Raw genomic sequence first — 16,410 nt, 5'->3', positions numbered from 1 at the left:
TCATGGGGCACGGTGGGCACCGCTGTGCCCTCGCTCAGACCGAGGGCCGGCTCGCCATGTCAGAGGGGATTTCTGCTGAGTTGTGTAGGAGGAACCTATCACTCGTGCTGCCAGGGTCATGTGAGCAGCCCCACTCCCCCCTCCCACCTCGCCCATCCACTGCAAACACCCTCTGTGGCGCCTGTAATCAGAACCGCTTGGCATGAAAGACGGAGCGGATTTCAGACCCGGGGAAGCTTCGACAAATGTAACAGACACATACATCCATAATGAAACATACATGTACATAAGAAGATAGCAGTATATATGGCTGTATTTACCCTTGCTGGTGTGCTTTCTGGTGAAGCAGTGCTTGGTAAATAATACTTAAATGCCATCCTTCGTTGCATATTTCGTCGCTTATGTTAATGCGACTAGCCACTATGCTCAATATATGTTACTACGAGTGGATTTAAAACACAGGAAATCTTCAGCAAATGTAACAGATACATAAGAAGATAGCAGTGTCTCTACCCTCTCCATGTCTGCCGCCGTTCTAGAGCAGCCGCTCTGAAGTGCACAAACGGAGCCACGCGCTCCTGTAGGGAGTGGCTGCAAGATAGCAGACAGGCTGTCAGGAACACGGAGTTCCCTTCACCTCTCAGCTTCCACACGTTCCGGAAATGTGTGGCTAATTCGGTTTTAGCGCTTTTAATATGAAACAGAGCTGCCGTGTCTATGTGAAACGTTGCTATGTCCTGTATATACTGTATACAGTACTGTATATATACTGTATACAGTACTGTATATATACTGTTTCATTCTTTGTTGCATATTTTATCGCTTAAATGCAAATACACACAATGCACAATAGTGTACTACTACAGTATGGGCACAAGGACTGAAGTCAACATGAAGCCAAAATTTGTGCCGTCTTTCAGTGTATCCGCTTGTTTTCTGTTCCCAAATTCCCTCTGTGATCACCAGTGAACCAGTACTGTACAGTTACCAGTTAAGGTCCAGAGACCTGCTGATTGCTTGTGGACTCAATCAGAGAGCCACTGATTGCTTATGGTTCAGTTGTTGAGCCAATCACTGCGACACTGATTGGTGCAAACATTACGGGGAAGCGACCGCACTCCATCGGTAGAGTTGCGGTCGGAGCATGAGAACACATCGCCGCTAATCCATTGTGACAGCGAGGGTTCCTTTATTTTTATAAAGCGACGTGGAGGCGAGATCCCTTGGGGTTTCTTTCTTGCTGACTGACTCTCCGCAGTATTCAATTTGGAGTTAAGCACACGCTGAGAGACACGATATCATTCCGGGTGATTCCATCCAATTGGAATCTCTGTGGGACCTAATTAACTTGGCAGCAGGCTCTGCTGTCACGGATGGGGCACGGTCCACCTTACGCTTTGTCTGTCTGTCTGTCTGCTGTTGGCCATCTGCGGCCTTACCTGCATTTGGCAAAGCCCTTAGAAAATCTGAAACACATTTGTTCTGGAGTTATAGCTCACATTTCTGGGCACAGATTGTCTTTTCCCTGGCTGAGGACTGTGGTGACGGGCTATGTGGCAGACAGTGCCCATGCAGACTGTCTGCAGGTATGTAATCGACCAGCACAACGATGATGCGAGCACTACTGACTGCAGCCCTGCCTCCACCGGGGAAACCAGAAAATTTACATTTGACTTCTTGGCTGCAGACTGATCCGTCTTAATATTCAAAGTGGTTTGGTTGCTTCTTTCTCTGAACTTTCGATTTTCGGGGTATTAAGTAAAGTTATCTTTTGAAATATGAAGGAGCTTATTGCAGCACTGCCTGCTTTAAATGCATAATGCATCGGCCCTGTTTTGTAATGGTATATTTGCCACTCTCCTTACTGCTCGTGTTTCCTTAAGGAGTGTGTCTCATATTCAGTGGCAGGCTCACAATGGGGATAAATGAACAGCAACCCGGTAAAAGACTGGGGAAAAGAAACCCAGAAAAACACTACCGTAATTGGCCACAGGGGAGAGGCTTCCCTTTACAGTGTATTGTTTTTGTGGAGTTGGCTCCCCCTTCTGGCCGCAACATGCACCAGCACGCTGAGGTTCCTTATTGTCTGCCTGCCTGACTGCCTGTCGGAGCGCAAGGAGCGAGTTAGGACAAATCAAAGGCCTGACGGGCGGTCATCTGGGTTTTAATCAGCGGTTGCGCTCCCGCTTTGGCATTCCAATGAGCGAGGCTCTGCCGTGGTGTACAGTGATGCTGACGTGAGCTCGTAATGACGGTCTTTTCAGGTTGTCGCTCCGAGGCTGAGACCGCCCACTGCGTTCTCAGCGAGACGCGGTACATTGTGTCTCCTCCCGCGAAGGCAGACTGCAGCAGGGACTCCCCGTGCGACGGTGGCGATCTAGACCAGCTCGTTGTCAGGGAAGACAAAGTGTCACACGAGAGCTCTCTGTTCCAATCCCTCCCTGCATTCTGCATTACTTATAAAATCCTGCTTTCTCTATGAAACATGTACATTTAACCAAATATGGAAATATAGAGTTGATTTTAAACACGGACAAGGTACAATCCAGTAGTGTAAGGAGAATTAGGGCCCAATTAGATCTGTGTTTTTTTTTGGTTTTTTATGTGACTTCAATTTTTAGAATCGTTGGGGACCCTGGTACACCCTGGTTCATATGCATTTTATAAAAATAGATGGCTGTAAAATGGAGTTTAAACTACACAAACCAGGGATGAAAATAGTATCCCTGGTTTACAGAGCTGCATCTCTCTTTACTGAAATCCTAAATCAGAACTTTTATTTGTAAATATTCAAAATGTATATGATTATATTTATATTTATATTTTTAAATTGACCACAGTCCCTTCAACATGCTATTGTAGCTATAAGGTGGATGTGGGTATTTTGACAAGCTGATTCCATTTAGCATGCATATGTGGATTATGCAGTTTTTCAAAGTTTGTCCCTTCAAGCTAAACACATCTAAATTAAATACCAACCGTGCGCTGCTTTAAAGTAACTAAAGTAACTAATGTGTTTCAAGTAAAAAAAAAAGCAGAAAAACCTCTTTCCTTCTCGTTTTTAAATGGTGCTTCAAACTCTTCACTCTGGTGATCCCAATGTATAATCTATGGGAAACAATTCCAACTGAAAACAAATTAAACACTATTTTTTAAGAGTACTTGTACAATATCTACACATACAATATGCATTAGGCACACGCATTACACGCGATGGGGAAAGCGGTGTACATACGACATGGATGTTCGTATTTTTACAACACGCTAGGAAACCGGGGGTATTAAAAAGGCGGAATTGTCTGTTCATTGCCAGCAGCCGGTTCAATAAACCCTCCCCCACCAAAGCACACAATCAGTGGAGCAGCGCGGAGCAGAGGAGGTTCCGCCGCTGTAACGATGTCTCATGCTTGGTTGAGAACCCGCTGCCTGATTAAAGGCATCGCGGCTGATAAATGGCAGCGCTGCAGATTCGGTCCAGCCCAGACTGACCTTGTCATTAATACGGATGGGATGCCTGACTGAACCCGGCCGCGGACCAAGAAGCAGCTGTTGGTTTTAATGGGTTCATTTGTTCTTCACCTTGTCCTCTCTCTCTCTCTCTCTCTCTCTCTCTCTCTCTCTCTCTCTCTCTCTCTCTCTCTCTCTCTCTCCTCCCCCTCTCTCTTCCTCCCTCTCCCCCTCTCTCTCATTCTCTCTCATTCCCTCTCTCTTGCTCTCACTCTTTTTCTGTCTCTGTCGCTCTCTCTTCCTCCTCCTCTCTCCCTCTCTCTGTTGCTCTCTCTCTCTTCCTCCCTTCTCTCTCCCTCTGTTGCTCGCTCTTCCTCCTCCTCTCTGTCCCTCTCTCTGTTGCTCTCTCTCTTCCTCCCCCTCTCTCTGTCACTCTCTCTCTTCCTGCCCCTCTCTCTCCCTCTCTCTGTTGCTCTCTCTCTTCCTCCCCCCTCTCTCTCTTTCTCTCTCTCTCTCTGTCTCTCTCACTCTCTGTAACCAGAGCGCTCCAAACTGGAGGGTGGCGCCAGACCTGATTGGCAGGATGCCCACAGTATAAAGTCAAGGGCACGGGGGAGTGGCCACCTCACCAGCCAACCCATTGATTCCCTGCCGATAAGTGGGCGGGGCTCTCATAATTGCACATAAAACAAAAAAAGTAAATGACAGAAATACGGTGCAGTCCCAAAGAAATATGAACACGGCTCTGTACCCCAGGTCATTGGATTTGAAATTTAACAATGAGTACGCGGTTAAAGCGCAGACTGTCAGCTTTAATTTGAGAGTATTTACACCCAAATCGGGTGTTCCGTGTAGAAAATACCTGGCTTATTTTATAAATTCAGTATAAAAAGCATCCACTAAGCAGGTGGTGGGTTGCCTCCAAAACCTAGAGCCTCCAGTATATTTTAAGACAGTGTTGAGCAATAATTAATTCAAATGTGAAGAGGAATCCACTCAGTCAGGACCCTGACCTCTCCCCACAAAGGAATGGTAGTGTATTCCGCTGATCATTTTTCCGTGATTGCTGGAGTACACAACTTGCCCACGTATGCATGCAAGCATACAAAATAATCGACCTTCTTTCTGGAACATGGTGAAACTGCTATATGACAGTTAAATTCCCTATACACTCTCTCTCTCTCTCTCTCTCTCTCTCTCTCTCTCTCTCTCTCTCTCTCTCTCTCTCATCATCATTCCACCCCTGCTCATGGAAGACATTGCCAGTTTTCAGGAATTCTGCTCTGCCAGTGGCGTGCTCTGCACACAGCGTGTCACACGGCGAGATGCTGAGGTCTCGAGCCAATTAGAGCCACACTCACATGTGCTCTGAAAAGAGCATGGTGTGTGTGTGTGCGCGCGCGTGTGTCATATCCTGCCCCGTTTATATGAATTGTACTTTTTTTCCCACAATAATTAATTTTATTTTCTCTTTATGTCAATTTTTTTCAGACAGCACAGCCTACTGAGTTTTCAAGGTTATCTGGGCCTTGAAAACTCAATACATCTATCAGACATTACTCATATTGAACCTTCACGCAACACTATACAGGAGAATATAAAAGCATGCTTTGACTTATACTGCATGTGTTGACTCTTCCATTCATAGCTTTTTGTGGATTTGTGTATGCAGGATTTCGCCTATAACAAATAACAGTGAACGAAAGGGGACTTGTCATTGTTGTTGACACTACAGAAAGTGTCAATCATGCCCCAGGTGGACTCGCCTAGATGAACCCTGGTTCAGGTTTGTTGGAAAAAAGCATCTCACGAAATATGTACAATATGTACATCATGTACAATAGGTCGCTTGTTGAGCTAGTTTGTTTGTAAATTCTGAGTTAGGCCATACCTTAATGTAAACCGGTTGCATTAACTGATTTAGTTCTCACGTATGGTTAAGATACAACTTAAAATGTACACCTCCCTACTAGGTGTGAAGTGAGTCCTAAAACAGCCGTTGACATAGCGCATCGATTGGGAAGATTGGCAAACTTGTTGCAGGAGAAACTCATAAGTATGAATTATGCAACCAAACAAAGACACAACTTTAGTTTTAAACTAACTAGTTACAACAAAACTGCTCTACTGTGGACTGTACACCCTATCGTGCGATCAAACTTACGTTATACTGGTGTGACAGGCCGAAGGTCATTCTCCTAGCTCATGAAATGTGTTTGCACACGTGAATTGTGGAAGGATATGTGGCCTTCATCATGGACAAGATTTATAATAGACAGATATTTGTTTGGCACACAACACTTTTTAACAATGAGTTTAAAAAAACTTTTTTTCCTGGTTCTAGCACGCAGTATTATTTCTTTGAGCAATTGGAGGGGGTTTATCAGAACAACTTCAGTGACTCAAGAGGAAGTGTAAGTGAATAGACTATTCATTCACAAAAACGGGGCTGTGAGTTATGTTGACAATAAGGAAAAAGGCACACAATGCTTCAGCTTCTTTATTCATGCGCTATGAACAGCTCTACATGTTTCATTGAACAAAGGGTTTGCACACCTTTTGCAGATAATAAACTTTCAACAACAAAAAAAATAAAAAATAAAACCTCTAAATTATTTTGGCTTTCATGTCCAGCATAATGGTAAATGGTTGGCATTTATATAGTGCCTTTATCCAAAGTGCTGTACAATTGATGCTTCTCATGCGACCATTCACACGCACAATCACGCACTGACGGCGATTGGCTGCCATGTAAGGCACCGACCAGCTCGTCAGGAGCATTTGGGGGCTAGGTTTCTTGCTCAGGGACACTTGAGCAAGTGTGGGATCGAACCGGCAACCCTCTGACTGCTAGAGGACTCTTATCGCCTGAGCCAATGTCGCCTATAACAAATAACAGTGAACGAAAGGGGACTGGTTTTAGGGACACTGGAGAAACCATTTGATTGTATATATTTAATAACAGGCCGTATATACAAAAATTATGATTTGTATTGATAAAATGATTTCTTCCACAGAGATTTCCATTTTTGTAAAGTAAATCCACACCATTTCAGCAATCACAAGGCAGGGGAAACAACTGCATTGACATCTCAGTTGTCATGCTTTTATTTTGTAAAACATTTTGTTATCACACCATGCAGTCTTGGATGGTACATTAGCGACTAGTCATTGACTTTCACAGCACAACGCCTGTTGGTCATCCCTGTTAAAAAGAATCAGGGTTTTAGAGTTACCAATGCTCTGTTAGATCAATACATGTCTGAATCCCTATTGCTAAAGCAAATTTGTGGGGTTTTTTGGCAATAGCTATGATTATATCAGTGAACCTCAATACAGCAATAATCCATTTACTGTATTTGGGTAGAAAACATTTGTAGCGGTCCCTTCTTCAACATGCACAGTCTCCAATAGCAAATTATGAATTCACTCTCATTTATTTTATGTTAATCATTTTATACAGTGGGCTCCATAATTACTGGCACCCCTGACCGGTAATGCACAAAAAATACTTCATCAGCTTCACACCCCGGTTTCACTTAGTGACTGCTGTGGGTGAGTGTACATTAATTAGAAACCAAACAGATGATCGATGGGGCTGGTATGAAGCTAAGGTGATCAAATATTGGATTTCATATGAAGAGGATGGGGGCATGTGGGTGTTATAAACATAATACTCAGCATTGTTTATACTGTACACAGAAGAATGTTTAATATTAAATCAACTCTTACAGGTACATGTTGGGGTCATATGTACACTGTGTTGAATCTGCGTACTGAGTTGAATCAATACTGGACATTTTACTGTTTATGTGGTCTGGGGAACAAGCCTGTTCCACAAAGCAGGATTACTGAGTTAGCCAGATAACTGCACAAGCTACACCAAACATGAGCCAAAGCCCCATGAGCAGCAGGGTGTGATGCACAGTGTGTTGTGACACATTCCTCCCATAACCATCCTTAATATTCCATCTGAAAAAAAGATAAAATATCTGGGGGGAAAGTCTGGTCAGTCAAATCGAGGCTGTGTTTAGAATATTCACTTATGACTTCAAATGGCTTCTTCAGTAGTATTGCCACCTTGTGCCCCCAAGTTGTATCTCATGGCCAGCTGTACTGAACCTGTCAAAGCAGCATCATCTAAATTATTCCCATTTCTTCATAAATCAGGAAATGAACTCTCAGAAGCGCACAAGTATTTCCTAACCAGCTGGGTCTCAGATCCTCATGTCAAGTGTGGCCTTGGTCTGAGAGCTGGGCAATCAGTGACGGTGAGGGCCGGGAACTGGAGTGCTGTGGCCCACATGTTCTGGGTAAAGCTCACATTGTTCATTTGTGTCCCTGTAGATTATATTACCCACCATTCTCTTGCTGTTTAGGGCTGAGTTCAGAACAGCGAGACAGATGCTACCTGAGGGAAAGGGGAAAAGCCTTTTTGGTTCGGAACAAACTTGGTGTACAAGAGAGCACTTTATCTGAAACACAGTATGTAGAAATACACAGGGGCTATTTCACAGGTCCTGATTAGCCCTGGTCTACCACTGCACAAGAAGCCAATTGGCCACAATGGTGTGATTAAGTCCAACATGAGGTCTAATCAGAGTGTGAAATACCCCCAGGTTGCCTTTTCATTATAACTGCTACCTAAGCACACGGAAGGGTAGCATTTAGAAAGCCTCCTCCCTGATTCTCAGATACATTGTTTATTTATTAGTAGTTGCATTAAATGCTATGCTTATGAACCACAGCGAGGGACAGAACACCACAGCTCCTGTGCATGGAAAGGTGCCAGGGCTTATTGGGATTCTCCTGGTTTTTCAGAGCGGTGAGCAGCAGTGTCATCTACTGTTCGAGAGAGCAAGTTTTTTCTGAAACGAATTTTATTCTGGTTGTTTCTTTTCTCCCGGCATTCACAGGGGCCGACTTTTGACAATGAGTGCCTACAGTTCTGTGTCACTGCGCTGTCTGTCTGTTTTGTACACAGGTGGTGGATCAGGGAGCTATATAGATGACAACAGCATTGGATGTTTACCTGCTTAGTTTGAAACAACCATGTTTTCTTACAGTAATGTTAAACCACCAGACAACAGGAAAGAAAGCAACATAAGGAAAGCTTTACCATCATATACTGTAGTTAAAGCCGCAGATACTTCAAACTCTTTAAGAGTCTTAAACTCTGGATACTACACCCAAATTAAGAAAGGCTTTGAGATTCCATATATTTTATCAACGCCAGCTATGGCAGTAAGTTGGGGAGTTGAAGGCACATCAGCACTAGCTTTTTAGCAAAGTCACACTGTTTTTGTAGTTAGTTGATTAAGTGCTCCTTGTGAAAATGAGCACTATAAATATTAACTGTTGGGGCTATTGCAATATTGCAGTGCCTGTGGTTCTCCAGAAATAAAACTCATCTCTTGCGAGTCTCATTTTTTGAGAAAGAAAAAAGTGTATTGGTTTTTCTGAATGCAGAGAACATGCAATGCCTAAGCAAGAGCATCATTCCCAAATGAAAAATAGAAAGGATTTCACTGATCTTAGCATTTTAGTGATGTACATTGTAGCCCGCTAACAACACCCACTGAAAACCTGATGTTTAGCCAAGGGGGAAAGCAAGCCACTCCGCACAGGCTTTTGTATATGAAACATTTTTGCAAGAATCATTAGAAAAATATTTCAGGGGCATTCGTGAAACCAAAAAGGATTAATGAACACAGCAAAGAATTCACAGATTTCATTTTCCTGGACCTTTAATGAATATTCAATTTTATTTACAGATAAACAAGGCTATACAGCAAAAAAAGGGCTCTTAAATGCTTCACTTTTAAAGTTTTAACTTTTTAACCACGATTAACATTCATAAATCTCAAAAATACATTTTAATTAAAAATACAGACTCTCTTGGACACAGTTCAGATCCATTCTCCCACCATGGACGCATAAAGACCATGTTTTTCGTATGAGGCCAAGGTTAAATCCTGAAAATGACAGGTGACGAGCAAAACCAGCCCAAACCGCAAAATCAGCATTTCAATCCACTCACTGAATGGAGCTGACGGCCAGTCAAATTATTCTACGAAAAATTAAATAACTAAACATCGGATGGGAAAAGGCCTGCAGTGCAAGTCTAACCCTAGCATCCCTCAGTTACAAGCCAGCAATGGCAAACGCAGAAACCTTGAAGCCCCACTTGTTTATAGTTTATAGGTACAATAATCAGAAGTACAGTCAAGAGCATGAGTGTTAGATGCCGCCATGCCTTTCATTTTAATGACTGACAGATAACGGCTTCATTGCAGGGCATCGCGTCAGTGTGGGAATGGAAGCACATCCATTTCCTCTGGACTACTGTAATGGCTTTGACGCTCCCTCTCGCGACAACCGGTCCGCCTCTTCATTCCCTTTATAGCCGGCGTGGCCAGGAATGTGAAGCTGGAGGCAGAGCGAGGCGGGGGGAGGGGGTGGCGGGAGACAGAGAGGCAGACCGGAAGAAAGCAGAGCGATGGTGAATAACATTCTGCAGATTCTCAAAGTTGTACATGCACCGAGTGGCTCTCACAATCTGCAAATTATTCCAGAAGTCAGGGGCCACCAATCTTAGAAAGGGACTTTTGTTCCAACCAAGCAACCATTAGTTGTCGCTTCAACCTCAGACACACACATACAGAATGCCTGACTGACGCCATATTCACTAGTAATGTCCGTGATCAAAGAAAGTGGAATGATTTATGGCAGTTGCACACCAGACTCTACTCATCAACCACTGGAGTCCTTGCGAAGGACCTTGATTAGTAGATGTGTAACTGCCATAAGTTATTCCACTTTCCTTGATCAAGGACATTACTAGTGAGCATGGTGTCAGTATTCTGTATGTCTGTGTATGAGGCTGGAGCTCATTTAGACAGGCTACAACTTAAAAATAGACCAGCAAAGAGGTGTCGTTCCTCAGCACTTAGGGTTTTCTTTTTCCAACCCTCTCAAAGTACTGTTCCATTATTACAGTGTACAAAAACATAGATCACTTACCCATACAACATTCAACTCTTGATTTAATTTATCAAGTTTTTCAAAATCATCTTTGTTGATGATCTCCCCACCGGAAGCCCGCTTCCAGCCGTTAGCTTTCCAGCTCTTCACCCAACTTGTGATGCCTTTAAAATGATGAACATTTCAGACACTGTCCTCAATGGCTAAGCAATATGCACTCAATGACTAGTTTATTAGGCAGACCTGTACACCAGCTTGCTAATGCAAATATTTAAATCAGCCAATCATGTGGCAACAAAAGCATGCAGACATGGTCGAGAGGTTTCTTCAGACCAAATGTCAGAATGGGGAAGAAATGTGATCCAAGTGACCTTGACAGTGGAATGATTGTTAGTGCGAGAAAGAGTGGTTTGAGTATCTCAGAAATTGCTGACCCCCTCGGATTTTCACACACAGCAGTCTCTAGAGATTGCAGAGAATTGTGGGAAAAACAAACAAAATTCAGTGAGCAGCAGTTCTGTGGGCAAAAAACATTTTGCTAATGAGAGGTCAGAGGAGAGAGCCAGACAGGTTGAAGCTGACAGGAAGGTGACAGTGACGCAAATAACCACGCATTAGTGGTATGCAAAAGAGCAAATCTGAACACACAACATGTCAAACTTCTAAGTCGATATGCTACCGCAGCAGAAGACCAATAGGTAAAAAATGTTTTTTAAAGTATAATAAATACCGAATAAACTGCTCACTGACTGTATATTGGTGCCATTGCACGACGGCACATCCAACATATTAATGCTTACATTCACGTGAGAATGGAGACATCCATCACACTGAATAAAATGTAAATTGCGAATGGTTTTCACATTCAGACACGCAACTATGATGGATAAAACGTCCAAGTTCAAATTAAGAATTTGAAAAGGAAAAGCACAAACCATTGATGGTAAACTTGCTATCTGTATAGAGTACAAGCTTCTTAATGTTTTCATCTCTCGCTTGTTCCAGAGCTTTACAGGCAGCCTGTATCAGAAGGACAAAAGAACATAAGCAGGAAGGAGAAACTTATTAACACTCAAATACAAGTAAATGTAGCAAGTCAATGAGTACGTAGGAGCCCAGGGGGAAAAAGGTTCACCATCAATTCTGCCCTCTGGTTGCTTTGTCTTCCATGTAGCCGGTCACAAACGTTCCTGCGTTGATAAACAGAAAAGGTTCACTCAAAGTTTCATAACAAAACAGCTGGTAACACTTTACAATAAGGTTACATGAATTGGCATGAACTAATGGAGTTGTTAATTATCCAACTACTGAAACGTTAAGCTGTTCAGCTTTGTTTATGCATTTGTACATCATGAATACATGCCAACAAATACAGTCGTTCATTTCAATTCATATTGGAATGAGAAAACCATCAACAGATACATTTACTGGTAGTCTAATTTTAGTTACGAAATACATTACTTAAGCTATACATTAACTAATGAAAAGTGAATTTCATGCATTTGTAAATCACTAATTCATGTTAACTACATTCATTGGACCTTATTGTAAAGTGTTACCAAACAGTTTAACAAAACAATATCGGTTTAATGTTACATGTCAGTAGAGTGGCTTTAAGAAGATACTGCGCAATGTGCCCTCATTACTGCAGCAAAGGTCCAATTCAGTGAGTGTCTAGTAATGGACAGGGTTTGAGATCATGAGCTGAAATCTCCTTGTGCATGTGGGGAGGAGACACTACTATGAGGTGACTTTTAATCAGAGGTGAAAGATTCAGGTTCATTAAGTAAAAGTCCTGCCCAGTATTTGGTTTCAACCACCTGGATTAGCCAATTAGCACAATTCTTCAGCCAGGAGGTAAAACTAATTTGTGAAGTCACCTGGCTGAATTAATGGGTGGAAGACACGGATGGCAAGACTTTTACTTTCTGACCCCAGGTCTTTCCAACTCTGTATTTAATTATACATAGCTTCGGAAACTGTAAAAATCTATTTTAGTCCAAGGTACAGAAATGAAGCACTTTTTCCACAAGAATACATAAACACATATCAACCACCCGTGATCAATGACGAGCAGTCGAATGCACGTACATAGGGTGGTCTGGTCCCCAGTAGACTCCAATTCCAGCGCGTGCTCCATGATTCCCGTTATTTGAACAGCAACCGTCAGTGTAGACCACCACTGCATCACCTACAAATTAACCCTGGCACGTTAGACCACAGTGCACATCATATTATAGATACAAACAACAATCACCCCATTTACAGTGCTGTGCAAAAGTTTTAGGCAGGTGTGAAAATGCTGTAAAATAAGAATGCTTTCAAAAACAGAAGTTAATAGTTTATTTTTATCAATTAACAAAATGCATGAACAGAAGAAGTGAATGAACAGTGAAATCAAATCAGAGTTTGGCTGTTCCTCACCCAATTTTAACCCTCCTACACAGCTGTTTCTGTTTCAGTTAATGATTGTGTTTCAACCTGCATATTACATTGGTGATCATTAGCTCCTGTTTGGCATAACTGGTTAATCACACACCTGACTATATTTACAAAATCCCTGACTTTGTGCAAGTGTATCTAGAAGAATTGAAGGCAAAAGGGTGGTCACACCAAATATTGATTTAGATTTTATTCTGTTCACTCACTTTACAGCATTTTCACACCTGCCTACAGGGCGACATGGCTCAGGCAGTGAGAGCAGTCGTCTGGCAGTCGGAGGGTTGTCGGTTCGATCCCCCGCCCGGGCTGTGTCGAAGTGTCTCTGAGCAAGACACCTAACCCCCAAATGATCCTGACGAGCTGGTTGGTGCCTTACATCGCAGCCAATCACCAACATCAATTGTACAGCGCTTTGGATAAAGGCGCTATATAAATGCCAACCATTTACCTGCCTAAAACTTTTGCACAGTACAGTATATCGGTATGTTTTTTTTAACAATCACTGGCAGTAACCTCAAGTTTGTGCTCAATTTTTAAAACCTTAGACACAAGACTCAAAACGGTAAGCACTAGTAACACTGCCTGTTCACCTGTTCAAAACACGCATTGTTCATTGTTCATATCTTTGAAGAAATCTTGCACATGCAAACTCATTGGTTCAAGTAACTAATTCATGGCGAAATACTAGAGGAACAGTTGTTGATGCATTTTGTGAATTAAATAAACTGTTTGTCAACTACGAACTTATGTAATCCTTACATGAATATGTATGCATCATTAAACCTTGGGATACACTTATAATTAGTTAACCATGAAGTGTTTTTTTCATTCCATTATGAATTGTCATCAACTATAGTTAACATGAATTAATTATGTAAAAAACATTAAGAAAACTGTACAGATTAACTTCTCTGTCGTTACGTAGTCAGTTAACAGCTTTGTTAGTTGATGCCAATTCATGTAACATTTTTGTAAAGTGTTTTACCCCACACCCTTGAGCAGAAGCCTGTTGACACTTTGGGCAAGTTCATAATTTGATCACAGCCAGTAATGGCAGAGTGAGACCAAGGCTAAAGCCTGTAATCACGATGAGATGCCTGAACATTCAGAGACCGTAAAGCAGCATTATCAGACTTTATTTCAGGCCATTTACTTACCCATGTAGGTGAACCCATCACTGCTGGGTGGTGTTGAGCAGGCTTTCGACAGCGCTCCCACTGCGCATTTCAATCGCTTTCCATGGTCCACTTCATCTGGATCCACATGGGGCCGCTTACCTCCAATCGGAAATGCGGAAATGGCTTCAGGTGCAATTTTAAGGGCCTCTGGCACACAGCTGCCACCTTCTGGAAAAACCAATCAAATCATATTAACACACAAGCTAGTACTGTACCTGGCCAACTCACTCAAATCTGAGCTACTACAAGTCAAAGGATATGGTGACAGGTATGTTTTTACAGTGCCCTCCATAATGTTTTGGACAAAGACCCATCATTTATTTATTTGCCTCTGTACACCACAATGGGAGATTTGTAAAATAAAAATCACGTGGTTCAATTAGTATTTTGTTGCATATCCTTTGTATGCCATGACTTCCTGATGTCTGTGACCTCTTAACTAGGGCTGGCCGAGAGAGCCATCGCGGTATAACAGGTTTATTTTGTAAGCACAGTAACAACCATCTCCGGCATGCGGTGTTAGATTTCTTTCAATCTTTTTTATTTAATCATACCTGATGCAGTGGCACACCTCCAATTTTCTGAGCCAAAGTTAAATGCTTCCGGGGGAGGGGGGGAGGGAATATCACTTGTATCTTTTCAATGTTGATACGACAGCAACAGGGCCATGCCATTTCCAAGTAGAAGATAAAAACGTGATGACGAGAATAAAGAGTGAAAATATAAGCGATGTGTTTTTCAAAACTAATGGGCAAGTCAACCAACACAGAATAGATACAAGTGATATTTTCTCTCCGGAAGCATTTCACCGAAGTTTGAAGTGTTACCGTATCACGTATGATTAAAGACGAAAAGAAGGAACGAAACCTACCTAATAATTGCTTCTCCTGACAAATTTTCCTGTTGAACTCAACGGGAAAAAAAAGTTTTAGTATCGCTTGTAGGACAACCTGTGACCAGGTGACGTTGATAAGTCACAGACATCAGGAAGTCATGGCATGCTAAGGATATACAATAAAATACAAAAACATGACTCTGTTTATTCACATAACATTGCTGTGACCCAAACATTATGGTGCCCTGAAGTGGGGGGGAACCATGTATAAACACTGCTGTAATTTATATATGGCGAAACCAAAATATGTAAAAATGCCAAAATATATAAAATCTGACAATGTGCACTTTAACCATGTGTGATTTTTTTATTACAAATCTCAAATTGTAGACTACGGAGGCAAATAAATAAATGATGGGTCTTTGTCCCAAACAGTATGGAGGGCACTATATATTACAGTGCTCTTCACAGCAATATTTCAACATGTTAGACTAACCACGTGCAGTAATTATAGAGCTTCTACTGTTTGCTATGTAAACAGTACATTTATCATTTAACATTTACCATTACATTAATTTCACCGATGGTAATTCCTCAGGTCATAATGACTCCAACACCCATGTGTACTGTAATGTGGAAAGGGTCGCCAAACATGTAATGTGTTTGTTAAAGTAATTACCCGGGCTCCCTCCTTTTCATAAAAGTTAACAAATCTTGATTAGTGACTCCAAATACCTGCAGACGAAGCCAATGGTATTGCTGCTGGTTGGCTCTTTACGAAAGCCCAGGCATCTTCCTCTGAGGCAAATTTCTTGAAACTTGCGCAAGGGAACTTTTCAACTTGGCTTTTGCATTCATCCCTGGACCACATCAGAGATTAAAAGGCTAGATTCAATAAACGACTGTTATTTTATCAGCAGTGTGAAAAGAAGTTGAACTCAAAACCTACCAGGTATTGTAAACACCGGGCGTGAGACCTTTCCTCACGGCGTAGAAGAACTTCCCTTTGGCCATCTCTCCGGTACCAATGCAGAAAGCTCTACGTGCTATGCTGTAAAGACTCAATTTTAACATTAGCCCAGAAACAAGGTGTAAGCGGCTATCTGTTTATCCTTCAATTAACAGCAACTTTAGACATTTAAATATCACTATCTCTAGCTAGCTTTCTAATAAATAGTTAATTACAAACACAAGGAGTGGTAGCCTGGTAGCCTGGTAGCCAACAAGCTAACAAACTCTTGCTAACCTCTACAAATTACAAGGATTCAAAGTCCCGCATCGACATTAGCTAAATTAGCATTTTACTCAAGTAAATTATCCATCCAGCTATTCTCACATGTATGCACGTGGTACAGCTGCACAGAAATAACATTGATTGTAGACAGTATTCTTTCGATGCTAGCTAGTTTGCCACCATGGTATTTTAAAGGCACTACCTTGTAATAGAGGTTCCTGGTTTTCGTTTTTAATATCAGAAAGGAAAGATGTGCGCTCTCTGGTGGCTGGAAAGTAATTCGCGCGATT

At 42.1% G+C, this 16,410-nt stretch overlaps 1 protein-coding gene across 1 annotated transcript; it reads right to left on the bottom strand.

Moving 5' to 3' along the window:
• Nucleotides 1–9,176: 9,176 nt before the first annotated feature.
• Nucleotides 9,177–16,313, bottom strand: LOC133127965 (ribonuclease H1-like). Its single transcript, XM_061241119.1, has 8 exons — nt 15,836–16,313; nt 15,622–15,746; nt 14,031–14,219; nt 12,523–12,622; nt 11,567–11,621; nt 11,367–11,451; nt 10,471–10,595; nt 9,177–9,876 (listed from the first exon to the last, which is right to left on the bottom strand). Exons 1-8 carry the CDS (start codon nt 15,958–15,960, stop codon nt 9,790–9,792), a joined length of 891 nt encoding a protein of 296 aa, XP_061097103.1. The 5' UTR covers nt 15,961–16,313; the 3' UTR covers nt 9,177–9,789.
• Between the last annotated feature and the right edge of the window lie 97 nt (nt 16,314–16,410).

Source organism: Conger conger, chromosome 5, assembly GCF_963514075.1.
Source record: "Conger conger chromosome 5, fConCon1.1, whole genome shotgun sequence".
Classification (NCBI taxonomy): Eukaryota; Metazoa; Chordata; class Actinopteri; order Anguilliformes; family Congridae; genus Conger; species Conger conger.
This window is presented reverse-complemented; position numbering and strand designations above follow the sequence as displayed.

Excerpts from the sequence above, each read along its gene's own strand:
- LOC133127965 (XM_061241119.1), bottom strand. The coding sequence starts at position 15,960 with ATGTTAAAATTGAGTCTTTACAGCATAGCACGTAGAGCTTTCTGCATT. Across the intron at positions 11,452-11,566 it reads ACCAGAGGGCAGAATTGATG|GCTGCCTGTAAAGCTCTGGA; the intron begins GTGAACCTTTTT and ends CTTCTGATACAG. Across the intron at positions 9,877-10,470 it reads AAGAGTTGAATGTTGTATGG|CTTCACATTCCTGGCCACGC; the intron begins GTAAGTGATCTA and ends CTCTGCCTCCAG.